At 35.6% G+C, this 19,355-nt stretch overlaps 1 protein-coding gene across 1 annotated transcript; it reads left to right on the forward strand.

Moving 5' to 3' along the window:
- The first annotated feature begins 1,803 nt into the window (after positions 1 to 1,803).
- Positions 1,804 to 11,318, forward strand: LOC134847898 (remodeling and spacing factor 1-like). The gene is made up of 13 exons (XM_063865160.1): positions 1,804 to 2,172; positions 2,542 to 2,735; positions 3,179 to 3,384; positions 3,938 to 4,241; positions 4,547 to 5,273; positions 5,439 to 5,563; positions 6,363 to 6,463; positions 6,676 to 6,751; positions 6,863 to 7,092; positions 7,713 to 8,113; positions 8,267 to 8,714; positions 10,194 to 10,387; positions 10,931 to 11,318. The coding sequence occupies exons 1-13, from the start codon at positions 1,968 to 1,970 to the stop codon at positions 11,005 to 11,007; spliced, it is 3,288 nt and encodes a 1,095-aa protein (XP_063721230.1). The 5' UTR covers positions 1,804 to 1,967; the 3' UTR covers positions 11,008 to 11,318.
- The last annotated feature ends 8,037 nt before the right edge of the window (positions 11,319 to 19,355 follow it).

The raw sequence follows: 19,355 nt of genomic DNA on the forward strand, positions 1-19,355 counted from the left end.
AGTTATGAGCTTACATGTCCAAAATAACAAGGTTAAGGTAAGCTTATAAGAACGAAAATGGAAAACTTTTATAGATGTTAGTTGGAAAAAGTTTCAAGTTTCTTCTCCAAGGCCGCATTGTAGTCTCTTTATTTTCTGATCTTTTTTCCGGCTCTCTCTTATTGTTTCTGCAACTATTTTTTGCTCTCCTTTTTCTCCTGTTTTCCAATCGCATTTTTTTCTATTGTTTTTTCAGCCGGTCCACGTTCTCTTGATCGTTCTCGGGAAAAGCCGTGATCCCGCTAAAAGGGACGAGCAGATATGTCTCTCCAGAGATGACGAGCAGAGATGTCCAACTGATGTCATCCACATACTCCCTGGGAGTTCTCTCCTTAAGTTAAAGGAGTTGTTCTGGGTATTTGAAGAAAAATATTCGCCATTGAATAGTTTTTCGTCGGACAGCGTGGTGCTGTAGTCCGTGCCATTTTCTTCGCTTCGAAGCTTACACTTGTTGCACTCCGGCTTCAAGGATTACTTCAGAGACGTAATGAATTGAGGTTTATCGTGTGATTAGTTCATTTCACGATCTGTATGCGTAATCGCTCAGCTACTTCAGCAAATTTTCCTCCTTTTGGTAGGCGATCTTCCAATGACAGAGAGATTAGGTTCCTGCGCTTTTTTTTGATTTGCCTCTTTTGCAAAGACCTGCCGTTTCTGCTTTTGCAAAGACCTGCCGTTACTGGGTCTTACTCCATTTCTAAATTTATAAAATAGTTTATTTTGTTTTATACCACTTTGGTAAGGTTGCTTTTATGCGCCATTTAGACAACATCATTTATACAAACGGGTTTTATAAAAGCAAAGTAAAAAAATGGAAATTTCCTCCTGGGTTCATCCACAGACTTACCATGGCAACAGGAAGATATTGGCGGAACCGTACCGGCATTTGCAGCCATTCTGCCATGAAGTATTAACTTCATATTATATCTTTACATTATAACCTTGTTTTTTAAAAGGCCTGTGAAATGCAACGCCTAAAAAAAGCGAACAGTTGGTTGAATTGTTGATTGCAACTATCTACCCCATAGCCAGATCATTTTTTCGCTCATTACGACATGTTGTCATCATCTAATAATCTACGTTCCTAAAAAGCTCTCCTAGAAGTCGATTTTCTTGAGATGCACAGTAAAAGTAAGGCTACGAGTTTGAAAACGATACCCTGGCTTTTCAAGATAGCGCTAGTTATTTTTTTTTCAGAAAACGGTTCAAAATTGTCGCTCTGCTTTCTCAAAAAAATGCTGGAAAATGCATTGTGTTAGATCGACGTTCCAAAAAAGGTTGTGATTATGATGTGTTCGTCATACTAGATCTTGTATTAACCTACTGGTTACCTGCAGTTTATTTAAGCTCAAAGGTCGTTTTATTTTGTACTTCCAAATTTCGAATAGGGATCAGAGCTCCACTTTATCATTATCTAAGAGTAGAATTAATCAAACTATATTGATCAAACCCTTGTTTATATCGAATCATATCTGACATCTTGTGTTGGAATACCCATAGTAATTGATTTTGCAATTTTTTGTCCGACATTTTTCTGACAAATCTGATCCCGTTCGGAATCACTTTTGAAAATGAAAATGAAAATCAATCATAGACTATCACCAATTTAAATTGTGCGTAGAATAAATTATTGGTTTATTATTTGTCTTTTCACAATAATGGAGGCTTGTTCATGAGGAAATTTTAATATTCAAATAAACAATTGAGCCATATGTTAATGAAGAGACCAAGCTTTTTGAAGATTCGATTTTTTTCCAGTTTTTTATTTTCAGGTTTGCTGTTTGCTTGAAAATGAGACCCTGTTCTGAAAAAAACTCAATGTATTAACTGCATTCACACTGTACTGTCTGACAGAACGTTTCTGATAGCACAACAAATTAGTTGTGGTTCTTGCTCATATCACCAGGACAAAAGAACCATAAACAATTATGAATGGGCTGCGCTTGGATTTCAACAGTAGTGAGACAGTAGTGCAGGATATTTCGTCTCCTACCCGCAACAGGAAGAAATTGCCGGAACAGTACCCGGCATTTGCGGCCATTCTGTCCTTTCTGTACCACTATGCTCTGTTGTTGGGGTGTGTGGGCGATATAGATATCAAGAGAATATCGCAATGGTTTCACAATGATACACGTAAGAGTTGCTTAGGGAATGTTCAGAAAACAGCCCATGTATTTAAAAAAAAACATTTTTTAAATAGTTCACTTTTAAAATTAAGAGCGAGATTGAATGTTTCGGTATTTTCCGATTTTTATTGCCAGTTTCGGTCCCTTTTTGGTTAACAAAGACCAACCACCGTTCACTTGTGGCTGATTTAAAGTTCGTCTGTTGTATCATCTGTTTTCCCAATGAACCAAGAAATTTATCCTCTCATTTTCCAATGAACCAACAATTTTATCATAAATTTCGAAATAGACTGTTAAAGAAAACAAATGTGGAAAGTGCATGAAATGAAACTCGCGGTATTTCAAATAATTTAGGATAATTTTTTTCTTTTTTCAGCCATAGGGGAAGACTTGGTTGACTTTGTGATGAACCTACTGAAGAGAGTAGGCAAGAAGGTGAACAAGGACAACTGGCAGGATCAGCTGGGCTCGTTTTTTCACAGACAGAACGAGTGGGACTCTTGGATGCTGAAGAACAATAGCAACGGGTTCCTCAAACTCACAATGAACAGTCGACTGAATGTTATAAAGGTGAATATTTTCTCCTGACTTTCGGAATTTCCGGGTCAAATTTGAGCCCAATTGTTGTTTTGCTGCCATGAATTATTAACTTGAATTATATCTTTACATTATAACCTTGTTTTTAGCCTTGAAGCTAAAACATGAAAATGGTTCAAAAATGTTGGGTTTGCGAGATCTCGCAGTATTAGGGTTTGTGACGTTTTTGAAGAAAAAAAATGCAAGTTTTTTATTCACTTTGAGCTTGGTGTATTTGAAAAGCCGTTTTCTGTTATCTACGGTGTTTCAAAATTAAGTTTTAGGAATAAAATGTATACCTTATCGGAGAAAAAATCTTTCCTTGTGAAAAATGATTTTTTTTTTCAGTTTTTGAACATATTATGACCTTATAAGTTTGTTTTTTAGATCTCCTTTAGATTATATTTTATTCGAGATCTTTATGTAGTTGTTTTTAGTATCTTCTCGAGAGGCAGTTTGATCGCAATGAGAAATTCCGGCAGCTAGTTGAGACACTGCCAAGTGAGGATATGCGAATACTACCAGTAGGCAGTGATGAGAAGGGACTCATCTACTGGTACTTTGAAGACACTCACTTCAATGTGTTGCTTTACAGGGAGGAACAGGATGATCACAATGAGGATAGTTTCACACTGCTAGCACGGTCAGTTCATTCAGTTCTAGTTGTCAAAGAAACTTCCAACTTGTTGTTCGGACCACTCTTGAAAGGCTGGGAAAAACTGGCGTAGGTGGGTTTGTCCGCCACGATTTTGGTACCTGGAGGAAAGCTCATAGATGGCTAAGTGTGGTATCATATTAAAGCTCTTTTTCAGTCGTAATTATGAACCTACAAGGCATTTCAAACTGTGATCGGAACATGGTGTTCCGTGAGCAGCAACCGGAATCTCTTGTTGTTCCGCCCACTTCACCAACTGTGAAGGAACTTTGGGGTAGAGTTTTATTTGCATCACAGTTTGACTACCACAGAGAAAGCTGGTCGAGTTTAAGTGTGGTATCATAATGAAATTCTTTCAGTCGTAGTTCGGATTTGTCAAAAACATGAAAAAAGGCGTCTCAGTATCAAGACAACTCGCCCTTTCCAGAAAAAAATAACACAAAGTTTGAACAGAAAGTCGAGAAAAAGTTTAGAAAAGGAGCCATTTTATATTAATTGATCCTGGATTGCAAAAGGAAACTAAAATTTGAGCATTTTTTAGTTCTGTGGAGCAGTTCACGTGTATTCTGACGAAACTTGAGAATCGGGACTTCTCATTATTGGATATCAAGGAACTGAAGCAAACTGCAACCACGCCCAAAGTAGAACCCCAAGAACAAATTTCCGAAAGTTATCTGAATAGAGCAGAAGTTGAGTTTCCAAATGGAAAAGTGGAATCTCAAATTGAGAATGAAATAACGGAGACATTAAAATTGGTTTCTACAAATCAAGAAGATGAAATTTCAAAAAATACACTTGAAGAACCAAAATTGGAGTCAATTGACATATCTAAGGAGGAACCGAAGGTAAACGCAACCGTTTAAGACATGAATTCATTTAATTAATTCAGTTGTGAGAGATGATGGATTTTAAAGGTGGATGATACCCATTTATCAATTTTTTTTATATTATCATAATAAAGCGTTTTCCATAATAGTAGATTTATATCATCCTTACAATTTGTGGCTCATTGAAATTGATTCTGTCCATTATGGCTTCGTTCATTTTGAGTTTTATTTAAGTTACAATCTAAGTTGAAATCCGAATCATATTGATTCATTTTAAAATAGTTAAATATTTTGATATAATCTGATATTAAGTTTTATTTAAGATGCTCGCTGAGGGTGAAATAAAGGAAGAGACTACGGAAAATGCAGCTAGAACAGAAGCTCCAAGTTTAGAAGCTTTTCAATTGAAACAAAACGTCTTTAAATCGGAAGAGCTTAGTGTAAAAGAAGAAACCAGCGCTATAGAGCAAAAACAATCTGAAGCTTTTGAAGGTAATTGCGAAACTAAAAACAGAGCTGAAAACGAAAGTCTCAATGAAAACGGCTTGAAAACTCCCAACAAAATTGAAACCATAAACTGCGTGCACAATAGCTCAAAACGAGGCAGTCCTCGAAAAAAAATTTTCAATGAAGTTTCTACTGAAAATCAACAAATTTCGACTGAAGATTACGAAAAACGCAGATCTTCAAGACTGAGTCGATCTGCGAAGACATGCTACAGTGTAGAAGATACGTTTAAACTAATATACAGCCAAACTCAAGTTACGCCACCTCCTAAAAAGAGGAAATTAAGTGCGAAAAATGAGGATTCATTGGAAAAACACGAGGATAATTTAGTTTTAAACTCAAATGAGGCAAGTGAAGACGTGCCATTGGCGAAGATTGCGAGTAGTCTTGAGAAAAAAGGCAATAAAAGTAGTAAAAGCAAAAGCAAGAAGGGAAAGAAAAGTAAGAAAAAGAAAAAGAAAGAAGATTCGGATGATGAAACTGAAAGAGAGGACAGATCTGATTCGGAAGATGACGAGGAAGTGATTTACCCAGGCGAAGAAGGTGATTTTTTTCAAGCAATACTTTCGAAATGATATTTAACTCAATAAAAAAGTGTTTCTATATTTCTATTGAAAATAGAAGGGTTTGCAATGTAGTAAGTGTGGGTCTGAATAATATTTAAGTTCGCAAGTAGCTTTTAGTAACAGTATCTTTGTTCTTTTTCAGACTACGAAGGCTGCAAAGTGTGTTTGAAAAGGAGCAAACCGAACACGATCCTTCTGTGTGACTCATGTGATTCGTCCTTCCACATGGCATGTCTCAGACCACCTCTCTTCGTCATACCTGAACAAGTCAGTAAATGCCTGTGTAAAAAGTATCCTCAGTAGCCTTTGTAAAAATTGCCTCGGTAAAAGATTATTTGACCTGTGATTTTTTGTGTAGTTATGGAAATCTTAAGCAAATTGAGATAAACATTTTGTGCTATTTTCAGTAACGCGTCCCGCAACCGGTGAACAATCCGGCTCAGAAATCATTCCGGACTCAATCTTTGTGGTCAAAATAATATCACATAAAAACATATCTCATTCTATTCAACATGGTTTGTTAAGGGGCTGGATATTTTATTTGAAAATTAACAAACTCTACTTTACTTTCATTTTGTCGTCATACGAGCAGTCTTTTAAAGAGTAATGATCGTAGTGAGTACTCTTATGTAGGTCTTGCTGATTTTTTTTTCAGGAAAAAGTCTTAAAATTTGTTCACGCTCAATTTTGATTTTTCGCGGTTCGACTTGTGATTTATTTTCAAGTTCAGTGCGTTTCCATTGTTTAAAGGAAGGCAAACTCCACAATCGTACAGCAAAAAAGGTCACGAAAAACATGATCGACTTCCAATTTCGAAAATGGAAATTAATTATCAGCTCTCCCAGCAAAATAAAAGTTTAACCTATTGATCCAGTTTTCTCAAATTGAGTTAATTTTAACAAAAAAATGTCTATGATTAATTGTTCCACGAATTCAGAGAGCTTTAAGGACATCTGTTTTGTTCTTCGACATTCAAAAGTTTTTTTTCAGTTTCCTTGCGTTCATTACTCTTTTCCAACTGTCAGTTGGCTATGTTTATCTTAGAAAAACGTACTAAATTTTGTAGGAGTGGTTCTGCCCGTCTTGTTGCCACGAGAAACTGATCGTGGAATTAAGGGCCATTCTAGAAGCAGTGCAGCTGCAGATTGCCAATACCAACAGGAGGAGGTTCGTGAAGAGATTAGTTGTGAACACTGTACTAATTATCTGCAAGTATTAATGTGTTTTGAGAGCCCAATTAACAGAATATGCATGTATTAATGTTTATTATATAGAACTCATGTAGAATAGATTCATTTCGATATCTCAATTCCGAAGTTTTCATTTTTTGCTTCTCTAGCCCTGTCATATATGAAAAGTGGAATATCCAATTGTTTTAGAAAGTATGTATCGTCTCATGTTCCTTTTGGATTCCCTTCATATGTCAACTTTCAACAACAACAGTCACTTGAAGAGGTAAAAATAATAAATTTCCATGGCTTCTGTTTTTGCAAATTCACACACAGATTGGATTTTTTTTTCGTAAAACAACTGAACCAAAGCTCACTTTTGAATCTAAACTTTTAGAAACAAGATTTTTCTCATCTCTTTGGCCATCAAATGTCTCCGATATCACAAGGTCGAAGTCTCAGAGAGAAGAAAAGAGTCAATTACGGCTACAACGACTTCGACCAAGAGATCAAAGCCGCAATCAGGGCACATAACTCACCGATGAAAGGAGAATCGGTTAATGGGTACTCCTCAGACAATTCCTCATCTAACAGGGCAGAGGGTTCACCGTCCAAATATGGAATGCGGTGAGTTTTCAAAAAACAACTTTCTAAATAACTCTCATCCGTCTAAATGTACAGATAGTTATTGGGTACAGTTCTACAATGGGGAGCGGTGGTGAAGTGGTTACCTCCACCGCTCAATCGAAAGGTAGGATGTTCGAGGACCACCATGAGCCGTGCTCGTTGCGTGAGACGACATTACCTAGCCCAGAAAAATAACCAAAAAAAATTGCATGTTCTTAAGCAGGGGCGCAACAGCGGTTCTCCGTAATGAGCTGTACAGCTCCTATGTTGGTCCATTCCCTGGTGGATAAATTGTCTTACTGAACTATCGTGAACCAAATTTTATCAGGTTCTAAAATAGTGGTAATTTTTGTTAACAGATTTGTGTGTTATTGGTCGAAGGTCTTTTGAAATCCAGATTGAGAAGGTTTTGTTAAGGGTTTATTTGTGATTCTTCTAAATTCCTGTTGATTTATTCGGTATAGACGTTAATTTTTGAAAATAACCCTTAATTTTTGTATTCAATTTTTGGATTTTACCTGTTGACTTGTTTTCTGCGATAGCTACTCTTAGTGTAATTTTTGTTTGAAAAATTTACAGCGAAACATGCACAAAAAGCGTGATTACTATTCGTGATTTAGATCTTCAAGGCGATTGAACTTTTTGCAACCGGAGTCGGAATTCAATCAGGATGAAGACTCAAAACAGCAATATAATTCCAACTACAATTCAGAAGCCGAAATCGAAAATGCTAACGAGAACTGCAATAGTCATTCCAGCACAGACGAAGCGAATGTTGACGAAGACAATTTCCCGAGAGAGCGAGATGTTGCGAGAAGTAGAATTGATAATCATTTAGTGCCCAGCTCGGAAATATTCTCGAATTTAATTGCGGAAACGAGTTGTGATGGAGATCGGAAAACATCCGAAATGCCAGTGGAACCCAACTTAAAATCTTTGCAAGAAATGGAGTCGAAACGAATAGAAACTGGGCTTAATGGGTCAACTGTTCACTCAAATGGTAGGCGATCACCAGTCAAAGGTGAGTTCTATCCTTAGTTTGATTAGAAATGGATCAAATTAGAAGATAATTTTTTTTTATTCTTTAAATTTAATCGTTAGATTCAAACTTCTTTAAGAGATGTAATATAGCCTAAAATGCCATCCTAACTTTTCTACTTGCTGATATTTTTAGTGGGGAAAATTGCCAAACTTGAAAAACTTCGCCATATGCATTCAGACCCAACTGCGAGACACAATATAGGTGAAACTCATGAATATACAGAAAACCCTACAAATATGAACCGCAAAGACATGTCCGAAAAAAAGCTACAACATGATAAAAGTTCTCACGATCTGGAAAAACAAGTGTATATCGAGAAACCTAGAAGACCACTTTTAACACAGAATGATTACGTATACTATGACGATGCCGAAAGTGATGTAGAAAATGACCTTGAAAAAGGAGAAGATCTTCATGATGAATGTAAAAGGACACTTGATTGTGATGTAAATGAATTTGAAAAGAGTGTGAATGGGTTTGATGGAAGATGTAATCGAGAAAAAAGACAGACCTCAAAAGGTACAAAATACACAGTAGATGAAGATTTCTGTGCAGACGAATTCAGTGATGAAAAATTAAGGTAAGTTGCACATTTTTTTATTTATTTTTTTCAGCAGTACTGAATCATTTAATCTAAGTTAACAGAATTGTTCTCACTTGCGAAGCAATATGTTATAGTACGAACTTTCTTTTTTTCCAACCTAAGTCGCAAATATTGTTGCGACAAAGTCGCAATTATTGTTGCGACTTCAAGCAACAATATTTGCTGCGTCGAATTTGCTGCATCGAATTGAAAATATGATGTTTTGATATTATGTTGCACCTTGATATGTAGTTGCACCTTTGCAGCTTATTGATAACATGTGCTTTGACATTCAAATAGTTAAAAGTTTACACAGTTGATGCATTTTTAATTCATTTAGTGAACAGAAGAAAGCTATTTGTTTCAAACAATATAACAATAATAAAATCTCGATTTCAGAAATTTTTTTTCTTAATATATCTCGCAATTTTTCGAAATGCAAAATTTTTACATAATGTGACTTTATGATTTGCGATTTTTTTACATCTTTTTTACAAAGTGTATCTTTTTGTATGTGATGCTACTTTTGCTGCATCGAATTGGCAATTTATTAGCATATGTAGCTGCATTATTGGTGGCTAGTTAGTGGGAATTTAAGCATCCGTGGCTGACTGGTTAGTGCATGAGACTCTAATTTGCTAGGTTGCAGATTTTTGGTAATTCGAGTTTTTGCTTAGCCTCTAGTTTTTGCGAATCGAGGCTTATTTCTACTTTTTTTTAAGTTACTTGATAGAGCTGCTTTTTGGTCGCGTTCTCGCAAGTGTTTGCGAAGCGCAGCTTCGCCTCTGTGTTCATGTTTGTTTTTTTAATTAGGTCCGTTTATTTTAAAGAGTAATGAACTTAGTAAAGACTCTTATATAGTTCTTGCTGATTTTTTTGTTTTATTTTTCAGGAAAAAGTCTCAAAATATTGATGCACTTAGGTATAATGCACTTTTTGATTGAAATTCATCTGCTGAAAGTGACGTAAAATGCACTCTCCAAATACGAACGTGGAAATGGCGCGAAAAACGTGAACGGTTTCTAGTTTCGAAAGTGGAATTTATAATTAAGATTTCCCAGCGGAATAAAACTTTACCTATTGATCCAGTTTTCTCAAGTTGGGTTCATGTTATCAAAAAAGCGCCAATCATGAATTGTTCTCGATATTCAAAGAGCTTAAAGGGCGTCTATTTTTTCTTTGAAATTCGATAGTTTGAGATTTTTTCAAGGAAGTCAGTGTTTTTTATTATGTTTACTTGCATTCATTACTCTTTTCCAATCTTCGATTGGCTATGTTTGTTAGGTAGAAAGTATATACAAGAACTTGATTTCCTAACTGGGATCCGTTGCTTTCCCATAATTACACAATTAATTTTTTCATGGGCTTAGAAATTAGCGTGACTCTTAAACAACTCCGGCATCTTTAACAAAATAAGGAATGTATTCTTTTCTTTTCAAATCTAGTTTTCTTGCTTAAACTTATCAAGAATTTCAGCTCAGACGAAGAACTCTCAGAAGAGGAGTTTGAAGACGATGAAGAGAACCCATGGGGAGGAAAAAAGAAGAGGGGTAGAAGGGGGAGACGAGAGGCTGAGAAGAAGAGAAAGAAGCCAGAACTAGAGCCAGAGAGAGTTAGTTCACGTCTGTCTAGCAGGACGAGAGTAGCTTATTCAGAAGATCCATATGCAGGTATGTAATAGGTTTTAGATGTAAATATTTCCAGCTTATTGGTTTTGACTAATTGTCGATTCACGTAGTGAAGACTCTTGTATAGGTCTCGATTGTTTTTTTTAGGAAAAGTTTTAAAATTTAATGAGGCTCAAATGTACTTTTTCGCCGTTTGATCTTTGATTTATTTTTGGGTTTTGTTCATTCCCGTCAAAAGGAAGGCAAACTCCCCATCGAACAGCAAAAGTGTACAGGTCACGAAAAACAGGATCGACTTCTAGTTAAGAAAGTGGCATTTAGTTTTCAGATTTCCCCAGCGGAATAAAAAATATATCAACTGATTCAGTTTTCTCAAATTAAGTTGCTCATATCAAAAAAGAGTCGATCGTAAATTGTTCTTGAAATTCAAAGATCTTTAACTCTATCTATTTTTATTTTAAAATTCGAAAGTTGAACTTTTTCCGAAAATAGTGTTTTTTTCTGATACTGCCTGAATAGTTACTACCATAAGCGGGATAAGGCGGTACCATTATATTCAGGAATAAATAATTTGTTTGTTAATAGATGATGTTGAGAAATATGCAATCGACGGAAGCAATCGTCCACCAAGAACAGCTCGCCGGTATTTCGACGGCCTATAAGCAAATACGATAGCTTTTAAGAATGGGATGAACAGAATTGTTTAACCAAAAACGAACCTTTGTCAAAGTGAGAACAGAAAGCGTCTTCTGCAAATATAGAGTAAAATGTTTCCATGTTTTTGAAATTTCCGTGATTTAGTTTTATCAAGTTTACAAATTAGTTCTACGTCTTTTTTGTTCATTATTTAAAAAAATGTTTATTAACTATCTTTTTTGCCGAATATTTGTGAAGATTTATTGTAAATTATGTCTATTTCATTTTATTTGTTCCAAGTATGGTAATGTTGCCTAGCTGAATTACAGAATTAGTTCAACCGTTTTATTTTTATTGGTTCATTAGGGGTGTAGGAAATTAGACGTCAAGCAAATTAGGCGATCAGAAAGTAACTGAATTTAGACGTAACTTGACAGTAACTTAAGTGCAAATTGCGTGAAAATTGTTTACAGACTTAAATTAACTTTTGGATGAATAAACACTAATTGTGCAACCAAAAATCAGGCTATTGATGTCACAGTTCGATATAATGTTTTATAATTAAATTAAAATATAAATTCTTAATCAGCTCTGGAATAATATACTCATTTTGTTTTTTCTGTAACTTTTTTCCCTGTAACAAACTTTCTTCACAGGATCTCTATTTTTAGCACGTTGCACGCTTAACAGCTGCAGTTAAACAGCTGTTCCAGAGCTACTGAAAGGATACTGAGTCTACAGCCAAAAAATTTTTTTGATATAAACTGGTTTTTTTGTCGGCTCGAATGATTTCGACTCAATTTTTGTCGGCTTGCCAGGTTTTTAATTCTGCAAATTTTTTGGTAGAATTTTCAATAACTTTTTTCTTTGTCAAGTTTTAAATGCAGTTCATGTTTTTCTGGTTCTTATACGCGCCGAAATTTTATGTTAGAAAAGAATTTTTTGAAACTTTGTGCTAGAATTTTTTTTGCATTTGAATTTTCTGTTTTTGTTTTTGGAGGCCAGGTTTTTGCTTTATTTTCTTGCTCTACAAGTGCATAGAATTAGTAAAGGTATTAATTGGTTTGGTGTATTTTAGTTTAGAGCAGTTTTACTCGAAATCAATTCAAGTTGATGGCATAGCGTATTGATTTCATGTCTAATTTTACTCGAAAAAAATTCATAGTTTTTCAGAAAGTTTGTTTTGCAATTTTGATTTGACTGTTTTGTGTACGAAAGGTTGTGACGAGTTTCGCACGAAAATCAGAAGTTCGGTTCTTTCTGGCGAAAATGCTAAGAAAAAAACCATTTCAACAATTGCCACCAGTTCAATTAGTCCTGTGCATAAAGTTGTTTACGGGAAAAAGTCTAGTACCCGATTGCAATACTCTTGCTATTGCGAGGGTAAAAACTTGAAAAATAATTGCAAGTTTTAAACAATTTCCGCAAAAATTGTTTAAAACTTGAGTTTATTTTCATTTTTTTACCCTTTCGATAGCAAGAGTATTGCAATCGGGTACTAGAATTTTTTCCCGAAACAATTTTATGCACTCGACTCATTGAACTGGTGGCGATGGTTGAAATGGTTTTTTTTTGCGGCAATTGCTTAAAACTTGATTTTATTTCCATTTTTTTACCCTTGCAATAGCAAGAGTATTGCAATCGGGTACTAGACTTTTTTCCCGTAAATAACTTTATGCACTCGACTCATTAGACTTGTGGCAATTGTTGAAATGGTTTTTTTGCGGCAATTGTTTAAAACTTGCATTTATTTTTCATTTTTTACCCTTGCCTATAGCAAGAGTATTGAAATCGCGTACTAGACTTTTTTCCCGTGAACAAAATTATGCACAGGACTTACCGGACTGATTGAAATGGTGGCACCTTGGTGCATAATGAATTCAAATTTTGTAGAGTCTCTTGCTCACTTAGCCTGGTGGAAACGAATACGCCTGGGATGGCAAAGGTCGAGGGTTCGAATCTGACCAGGACCAATTTTTTTTTTTTAAAGTAATTGTTCCGGTTCAAAAAAACTTCGGCCCAATATTTGTCTCCTTATGTGTTTTCGGCTTAGTTGCCACATCAAAGAATTGTTTACTTTAGCTGTAAACAATTTTAACTGCAGTTGTTTTTAGCAATTTAAAAATCCGTATGAATAGAAGTTCATTTTTCACATTGGTTAAAGTTTCTGTTTTTTTGTCTTTCTTTATCGGCTTAATAATTTCGGCCTAATTAATATCGACTTAGTGGATTTTGTATGCATGTGTGAGCTCTGAGGGGAAGGGACTTGACATTTCCTATAAGTTAGAGTTTTTGTATTTCTTTTCGGCTTGAAGGGTTTTTTCGGCTTTGTTACCGATTGGTAATTATAAATTCAAATGGAATCAACCATCCGGCGCATCTGTCGTAGAGGTAAAACAACTGCTTGAGACGGCAAAGATTTGCGGTTCAATACGGACGGGGCCTTTTTTTATGCAAACTAGAGTTTTTTCTTTTTCGGATCATCGTCCCTCGGTTTGTTTTTGTCGGCTTAGTTCCCGTAGCTTGGCTTAGCTTTGTTCCAAGTTGCTGTAATCCCCATGTTTGAGACTTCAGACGACAAAGACCGGGGGATTGGTTCCAACTGAGACATGTTTTTCTTTGTCTGCTTGGTTCCGCAGAAAGGACTATTTGTTTGGAAACTTGGCTTCTGTATAGCGTTCCCAAAGCTCTTTCTATAGTGTCTGACGGTGCAGGCAATTTGTTTAGGCTATTTTGGGCTTTTGTAATTTTTTTTTACAAAAACGATTTTTTTCCGTTTGTTTTTCATAGTCATTCGTATTTGTATTGCAAGTGGTGCGAAGCACAGCTTTGCCTCTGTGTTCATTACAATCTTACTTGATAGCACATAATATATTGGGCTTTTTTATCCTCAATTCTTCTTGTAAGATATGCAGGTTGTCTGGTTGCAAGAGTTTAAGCAAAGTTTTCCTGTAAATTTAGGAATTTTTGGATCTCGCTTTTTTTATCGTTTCCATTTATTGGTTATGAGAAAAAATGAACTAAATTTATGACGTCAGAATCTGTCTTATGTTTTAGATAATTGGTATTTATATTATTTGCAAAAAGGTTTTTCCTGATTTCTTTGCTGAGGGTTTCTTCAGAATTCATTCAAGATTTTCACTTTTCGTTTGAGACATTATCTTTAAATTGTTTTTAAAGATTTTATTTTGTATCGCCAGTGGTGCGAAGCTCAGCTTTGCCTGCGTGCAAAGTTTGTATTTCTCAAGAATCCTATATCTGAAGCCGAATAGCGTTTTAGTTTTCGTTGTTTGTTCATTTTTCACTAAGTGCTCATTCACTTCCCAAGTGTAATATGAATTTATTGTTCATGAATTAAAATGGTGAGGAACGATTATTAAAAAGGGGATAACCGTTTATTAAAATGGGAACGAACTTTGTATTCAGGTGTGTTTTAGTTTTTCTTTTTTTTTCACCACACAAAATCAGGTAATGCAATGGGGTAGTAGTCTTTTCCCCATATCTATTATCTATTTTATGTTTAAATGCGGGCTTCACTATCTCGCCATGTTTAAGCTTTTCAACGTATTATTTTTGCATGTTTAAGCTATATTGTGTATTGCAAAGGTTAAGATTTTTTTTTCGATTTTCTAATTTGATATAGTGGTTATTTTACCGAGTTTAAATGAAGCAGCCCAATATCGAATTAGGGATTGCGAATTTGGCCTCCAATTTTGAATGCTCGAATCATTTTAGTTGACGAGACAAGACAATTTTTTCAAAAATTTTCAGAAATTTCAAAAAACAAAATAATTTACAAAACTTGAAGTTCCCAACCCTGTAGTTGGGGGCTGTCAGAATACTCTAAGGAGTTACAAATCTTGCCTCCAAATATGATTGTTCAATTCCTTGTAGTTCTGGAGATATGACGTTTTTTGTGATTTTTTCAGGAAACTTATCTTAATTTTTTTTCGCAAAATCTGAAATTCGCAACCCTGTAATTGGGTCCTGTCAGAGTAATCTCAAAAATTGTGAATCTTGCTTCCAAATATGACTGCTCAATTCTTTGTAGTTTTCGAGATATGACGTTTTTTGTGATTTTTCGAAAATTCTCAGAAAACTTAAGTTATTATCAGTTTTTAAAAATCTGAAATTCCCAACCATGTAGTTAGGTCCGGTCAGAGTACTCTCAAAGATTGCGAATCTTGCCTCCAAGTATGACTGCTCAATTCTTTGTAGTTTTCGAGATATGACGTTTTTTGTGATTTTTTCAAAACTTTTCAGAAAACTTATATTATTATTATTCTTCAAAATTCTGAAATTCCCAACCCGGTGGTTAGGTCCTGTCAGAGTACTCTCAAGTATTGCGGTTCTTGCCTTCAAATATGACTGCTCAATTCTTTGTAGTTTCCGAGATGTGACGTTTTTTGTGATTTTTTCTAAATTTTCAGAAAGTTTAAATTCATTCTTTTTTTCAAAATTCTTAGGTTCAAAAAAACTCACAAGAATCCTAACCCTATAGTAGGGTGCTCTCAGGGACTCTCAGTGGTTGCAAATCTGGCCTCCGAATTTCTCCAGAGCCTCATTAACTTTTCGAGATGGTGCTTTTAAAATGGGAATTGAAAAAAAAATTAAAAGTTCGAAATTACCAACCCTGAAATTGGGTGCAGTCAGAGTACACTAAAAGTTAGCAGATGTTGTTTCCAATATGTGCGGTTTTTCATGAGTTGTCGAAAAATTTCGAAGCCCCGAAGGTGCATTAAACGCTAGTATAATTTAATTCTGGACAATCTCCAGTTTCACCCAAGTTGCCCTTTTAGCAGCTCTAATTCTTGGTCTAGACTTAGTGTGTTTCGAGTTAACGAGTTACTGGGTCTTCAGCTTTGATTTTTTTGTTGGCTTAATTGGTTTCGTTGTTTTATCCATTAATATCTATATTTCTATAACTATCTATCTATCTATCTATCTATCTATCTATCTATACTAATTTTGCATGTTTAACGAGAGAATTTTTTAACGGTTAAGCTTTATCATATTTTGCAAGGCTTAAGAAAATTTTTCAATGAAGTTTCCGCAAGGTCATCAATTTTTTGAGGTCAAATAAAGTTTGTCTGTCTGTATACCTGCTTTTTCATCTATCTGTTATCTATCTATTATATATTTAAATGCTGGCTTAACTCTCGCCATGCTTAAGCTTTTTCAACGTATTATTTTTGCATGTTTAACAAAAGAATTTTTGCACGTCTAAACTATAACGTATATTGCTATGGTTAATTTTTTTTTCAATTTTTCTGTTCAACTTCAGTGTTTATGTCATCAAGTTTGAAGTAAGCAAACCAATAGTGGGATTTTGTCAGGGTTTACCAGGTTTTGCGATTTTGGCCTCCATAAATGAATAACCAAATCCTTTAAGTTTGCGAGATACGGCAATTTTCAAAATTTTTCTGGAAAATTCAATTTAAAACAATTTCTCAATGCTTGAAATTTCACCCTGTGGCTGGGTGCTGTCAGAGTGCTCTCAGGGGTTGCAAATCTTGCCTCCAAATCTTACTTCTCAAATCCTTGTAGTTTACGAGATATGATTTTTTTAATGATTTTTTCATTTTCAAAAAAATTAACTTTAAAAATTTCCAAAATTTTGAAATTCTTAATCCTGTTGTTGGATTTCGTGAGGGCACTCTCAGGAGTTGCGAAGCTTGTCGTTGAAATTGGCTGCTCAAGTCTTTGTAGTTTTCGAGATATGACGTTTTTTTAGGATTTTTTTTTCAAAATTTTTCGGAAAACTTCGATAAATAAATTTTTTTCAGAATTTGAGATTCCCATCTCTGTAGTGAGTCTCTGTCAGAGTACTCTCAGGAGTTGCAAGATTTTCCACCAAGTATGACTGCTCAAATCCTAGTAGTTTTCGAGATATGACGTTTTATTTTTATCTTTTCAAAATTTCTCAAAAACTTAGATTTTGAAAAATTCCAGAACTTTGAAGAACTCAATCCCGTTGTTGGAAATTTTGAGGGAACTCTCAGGGGTTGCCAGTATTTTCTCTGAATATGGCTGCTCATATCCCTTTAGTTTTCGAGATGTGACGCTTTTTAGGGTTTTTTGAAAATTTTTCAGAGAACGTAGATATAAAAATTTTCACTAAATTTGGAATTACCATCTCTGTAGTGAGGCTCTGTCAGGTTACTCTCAGGAGTTGCGAACTTTGCCTTCAAATATGACTGCTCAAAATCTTGTAGTTTTCCAGATATGACGTTTCTTGTGATTTTTTTTAAAAAATTTTCATGAAAATTAAATTTTTTTTTCAAAATTTGAAATTTTAACCTGTAGTTGGGGGCTGTCAGATTAATCTCAGGGGTAGCGAATTCGGCCTTCAGTTAAGAATGCCCAAATCTTTTTAAATTGAGAGCAACGACAATTTTTTGGAATTTTTCAGAAAACTCAAATTACAAAATAATTCACTAAAGGTAAATTCCCAACCCTATAGTTGTGTGCTGTCAGAGTACTGTCAATGATTGCGAATATTGCCTTTAAATAGAATTGCGCATATCTTGCTAATTTTCGAGATGTGACATTTTTCTGGTTTCTTAAAAAAAATACCCTTTTTTTAAGAAAACTTAAGGTTGAAGTTTCTCACAATTAGAATTTTCCAACGTTGTAGCTGGGTACTGTAAGAGTACTCTCAGGAGTTGCAAATCTTGCGTCCAAATTTGACTGCTCAATTGCTTTAAGCTTCCCAGATGTGGTGTTTCTTAAATCATTTAATTTTTTCCAAAGAACTTTTATAAAACTTTACACAAAATCTTATGGTTCTTCAAAAATTGTATGAAAAACTTTTAATTTTCAATTATAATTTTAGTGATTCGAGAATAAAATTTGCTTTCCATTTAGCAAACAAAGAATATATTCGAAACAAGTATCAGGTATCCAAAAATGTATAGACTAGTAACCGGAGTACAACTGCACAATTTAACAAATTTTGGGTGAGAAAATAGTTTATGTGCAGTGAGGAGTGGGACCGTTAACACCTATACCTGGCCAGCAGTAACGTCGCATTACCTTTATGCAAAACACGAGCAGCTGCTTGTAAAAAGTACGTATCAGCTAGCCTGTGGTCACGGTTTGCGGAGCGCAAGGCAGCCATAGAGGCGACATGGGCGGAGATTCTTGGTGGCTAACGGGGACCAGCAACCGAGAGTTTCAGCGGATAGAGGAATGAAAGTGACACCTACCTCATGCTTGACAATCATTCGTTCGTCAAAAATTTCAAGTTCGTAACCGGCTGAAGTTCCAGCATGCGAGAGGGTGCCAGGCTGCTCGGAACTTATAACGGTGACGGTAGGGCGGCGGGACGACCGTGAGACCAGCAAGGTAGGAAAATGTCACCTGGACGAGAACGCGATTCTATGAGATAAGATTTCTCAAGGACTGGAGAAAGGGCGGCTTTGGAAGCAAGGTTGTGAATAGTGTCGCGTAAACGGTCGTGGCGGTGGATGCGGTCACCACCGGAGGAACAGGCGATGGTGTGGTCGCCGAAGACATCCAAGCTCTTGAAGCACTAAGGGCATGAGGACTCTTCGCTTAACAGGGGTATGCCTAGTCGGAAGCTAAAGGCGACTCTGAACGCAGCGGCAGACAAGGAGAGACCGAGGGCCTTTAAAGGGACAGCCGAAAGCCAGTCGCCACTATTGGCCAGACAGCAGGACAGCAACCTGGCTTTTTCCCGTTCCGTGGTAGCCGAAGAAAAAACTAGAATAAAAACTTTGCAAAATTTGTAATACGAGACCTATAATTGTCATAATATCTTTATTCCAATATATGCGGTTTTATATGAGTTGTTGAAAATTCGGAGTACGAAGGTGCGTTACACGCTAGTTCATTTTAATTTCGAAGAAAGTAACTGTAACTATATTTCATGGATTTTTTTGTTCCTCTGCACACTAAAACTATCAGTTGCAAAATAAATTTTAAAGCTGCTCAACGGCATAATTTTTTGAGCAATTTCATTTTGCATCCATTCAAGGTGATGGCACAGCGCAATGTTTTAATTGCCAAATTTTTCGTTTTTTTTCCATGAAGCTTTGTTGTGGCATTTTGACTTGACTGTTTTGTCTACGAAGGCATTATTATAAATTAATTCAACCATCTGGCATAGAGGTAACACACCTGCTTGGGACGGCAAATGCTTTTAGTTCGTATCCGTCCGGGACCAATTTTTTCCAAACTAGATTTTGTTTATTTTTGGCTTAAATCACGTAGTCCAAATTTGTTGAAGTTTCAGCTTTGCTCTAGGTTGCTGAAACATCAATTTTTGAGACGACAGCGCCCGGGGGTTTGATTCTTTTTGGGACCCATTTTTTGCAAATTTATATTTTTCGGCTCTCTTAGAGTATTGTCC

The sequence above is a fragment of the Symsagittifera roscoffensis genome, chromosome 6 (assembly GCF_963678635.1).
Source record: "Symsagittifera roscoffensis chromosome 6, txSymRosc1.1, whole genome shotgun sequence".
Taxonomy (NCBI): domain Eukaryota; kingdom Metazoa; phylum Xenacoelomorpha; order Acoela; family Convolutidae; genus Symsagittifera; species Symsagittifera roscoffensis.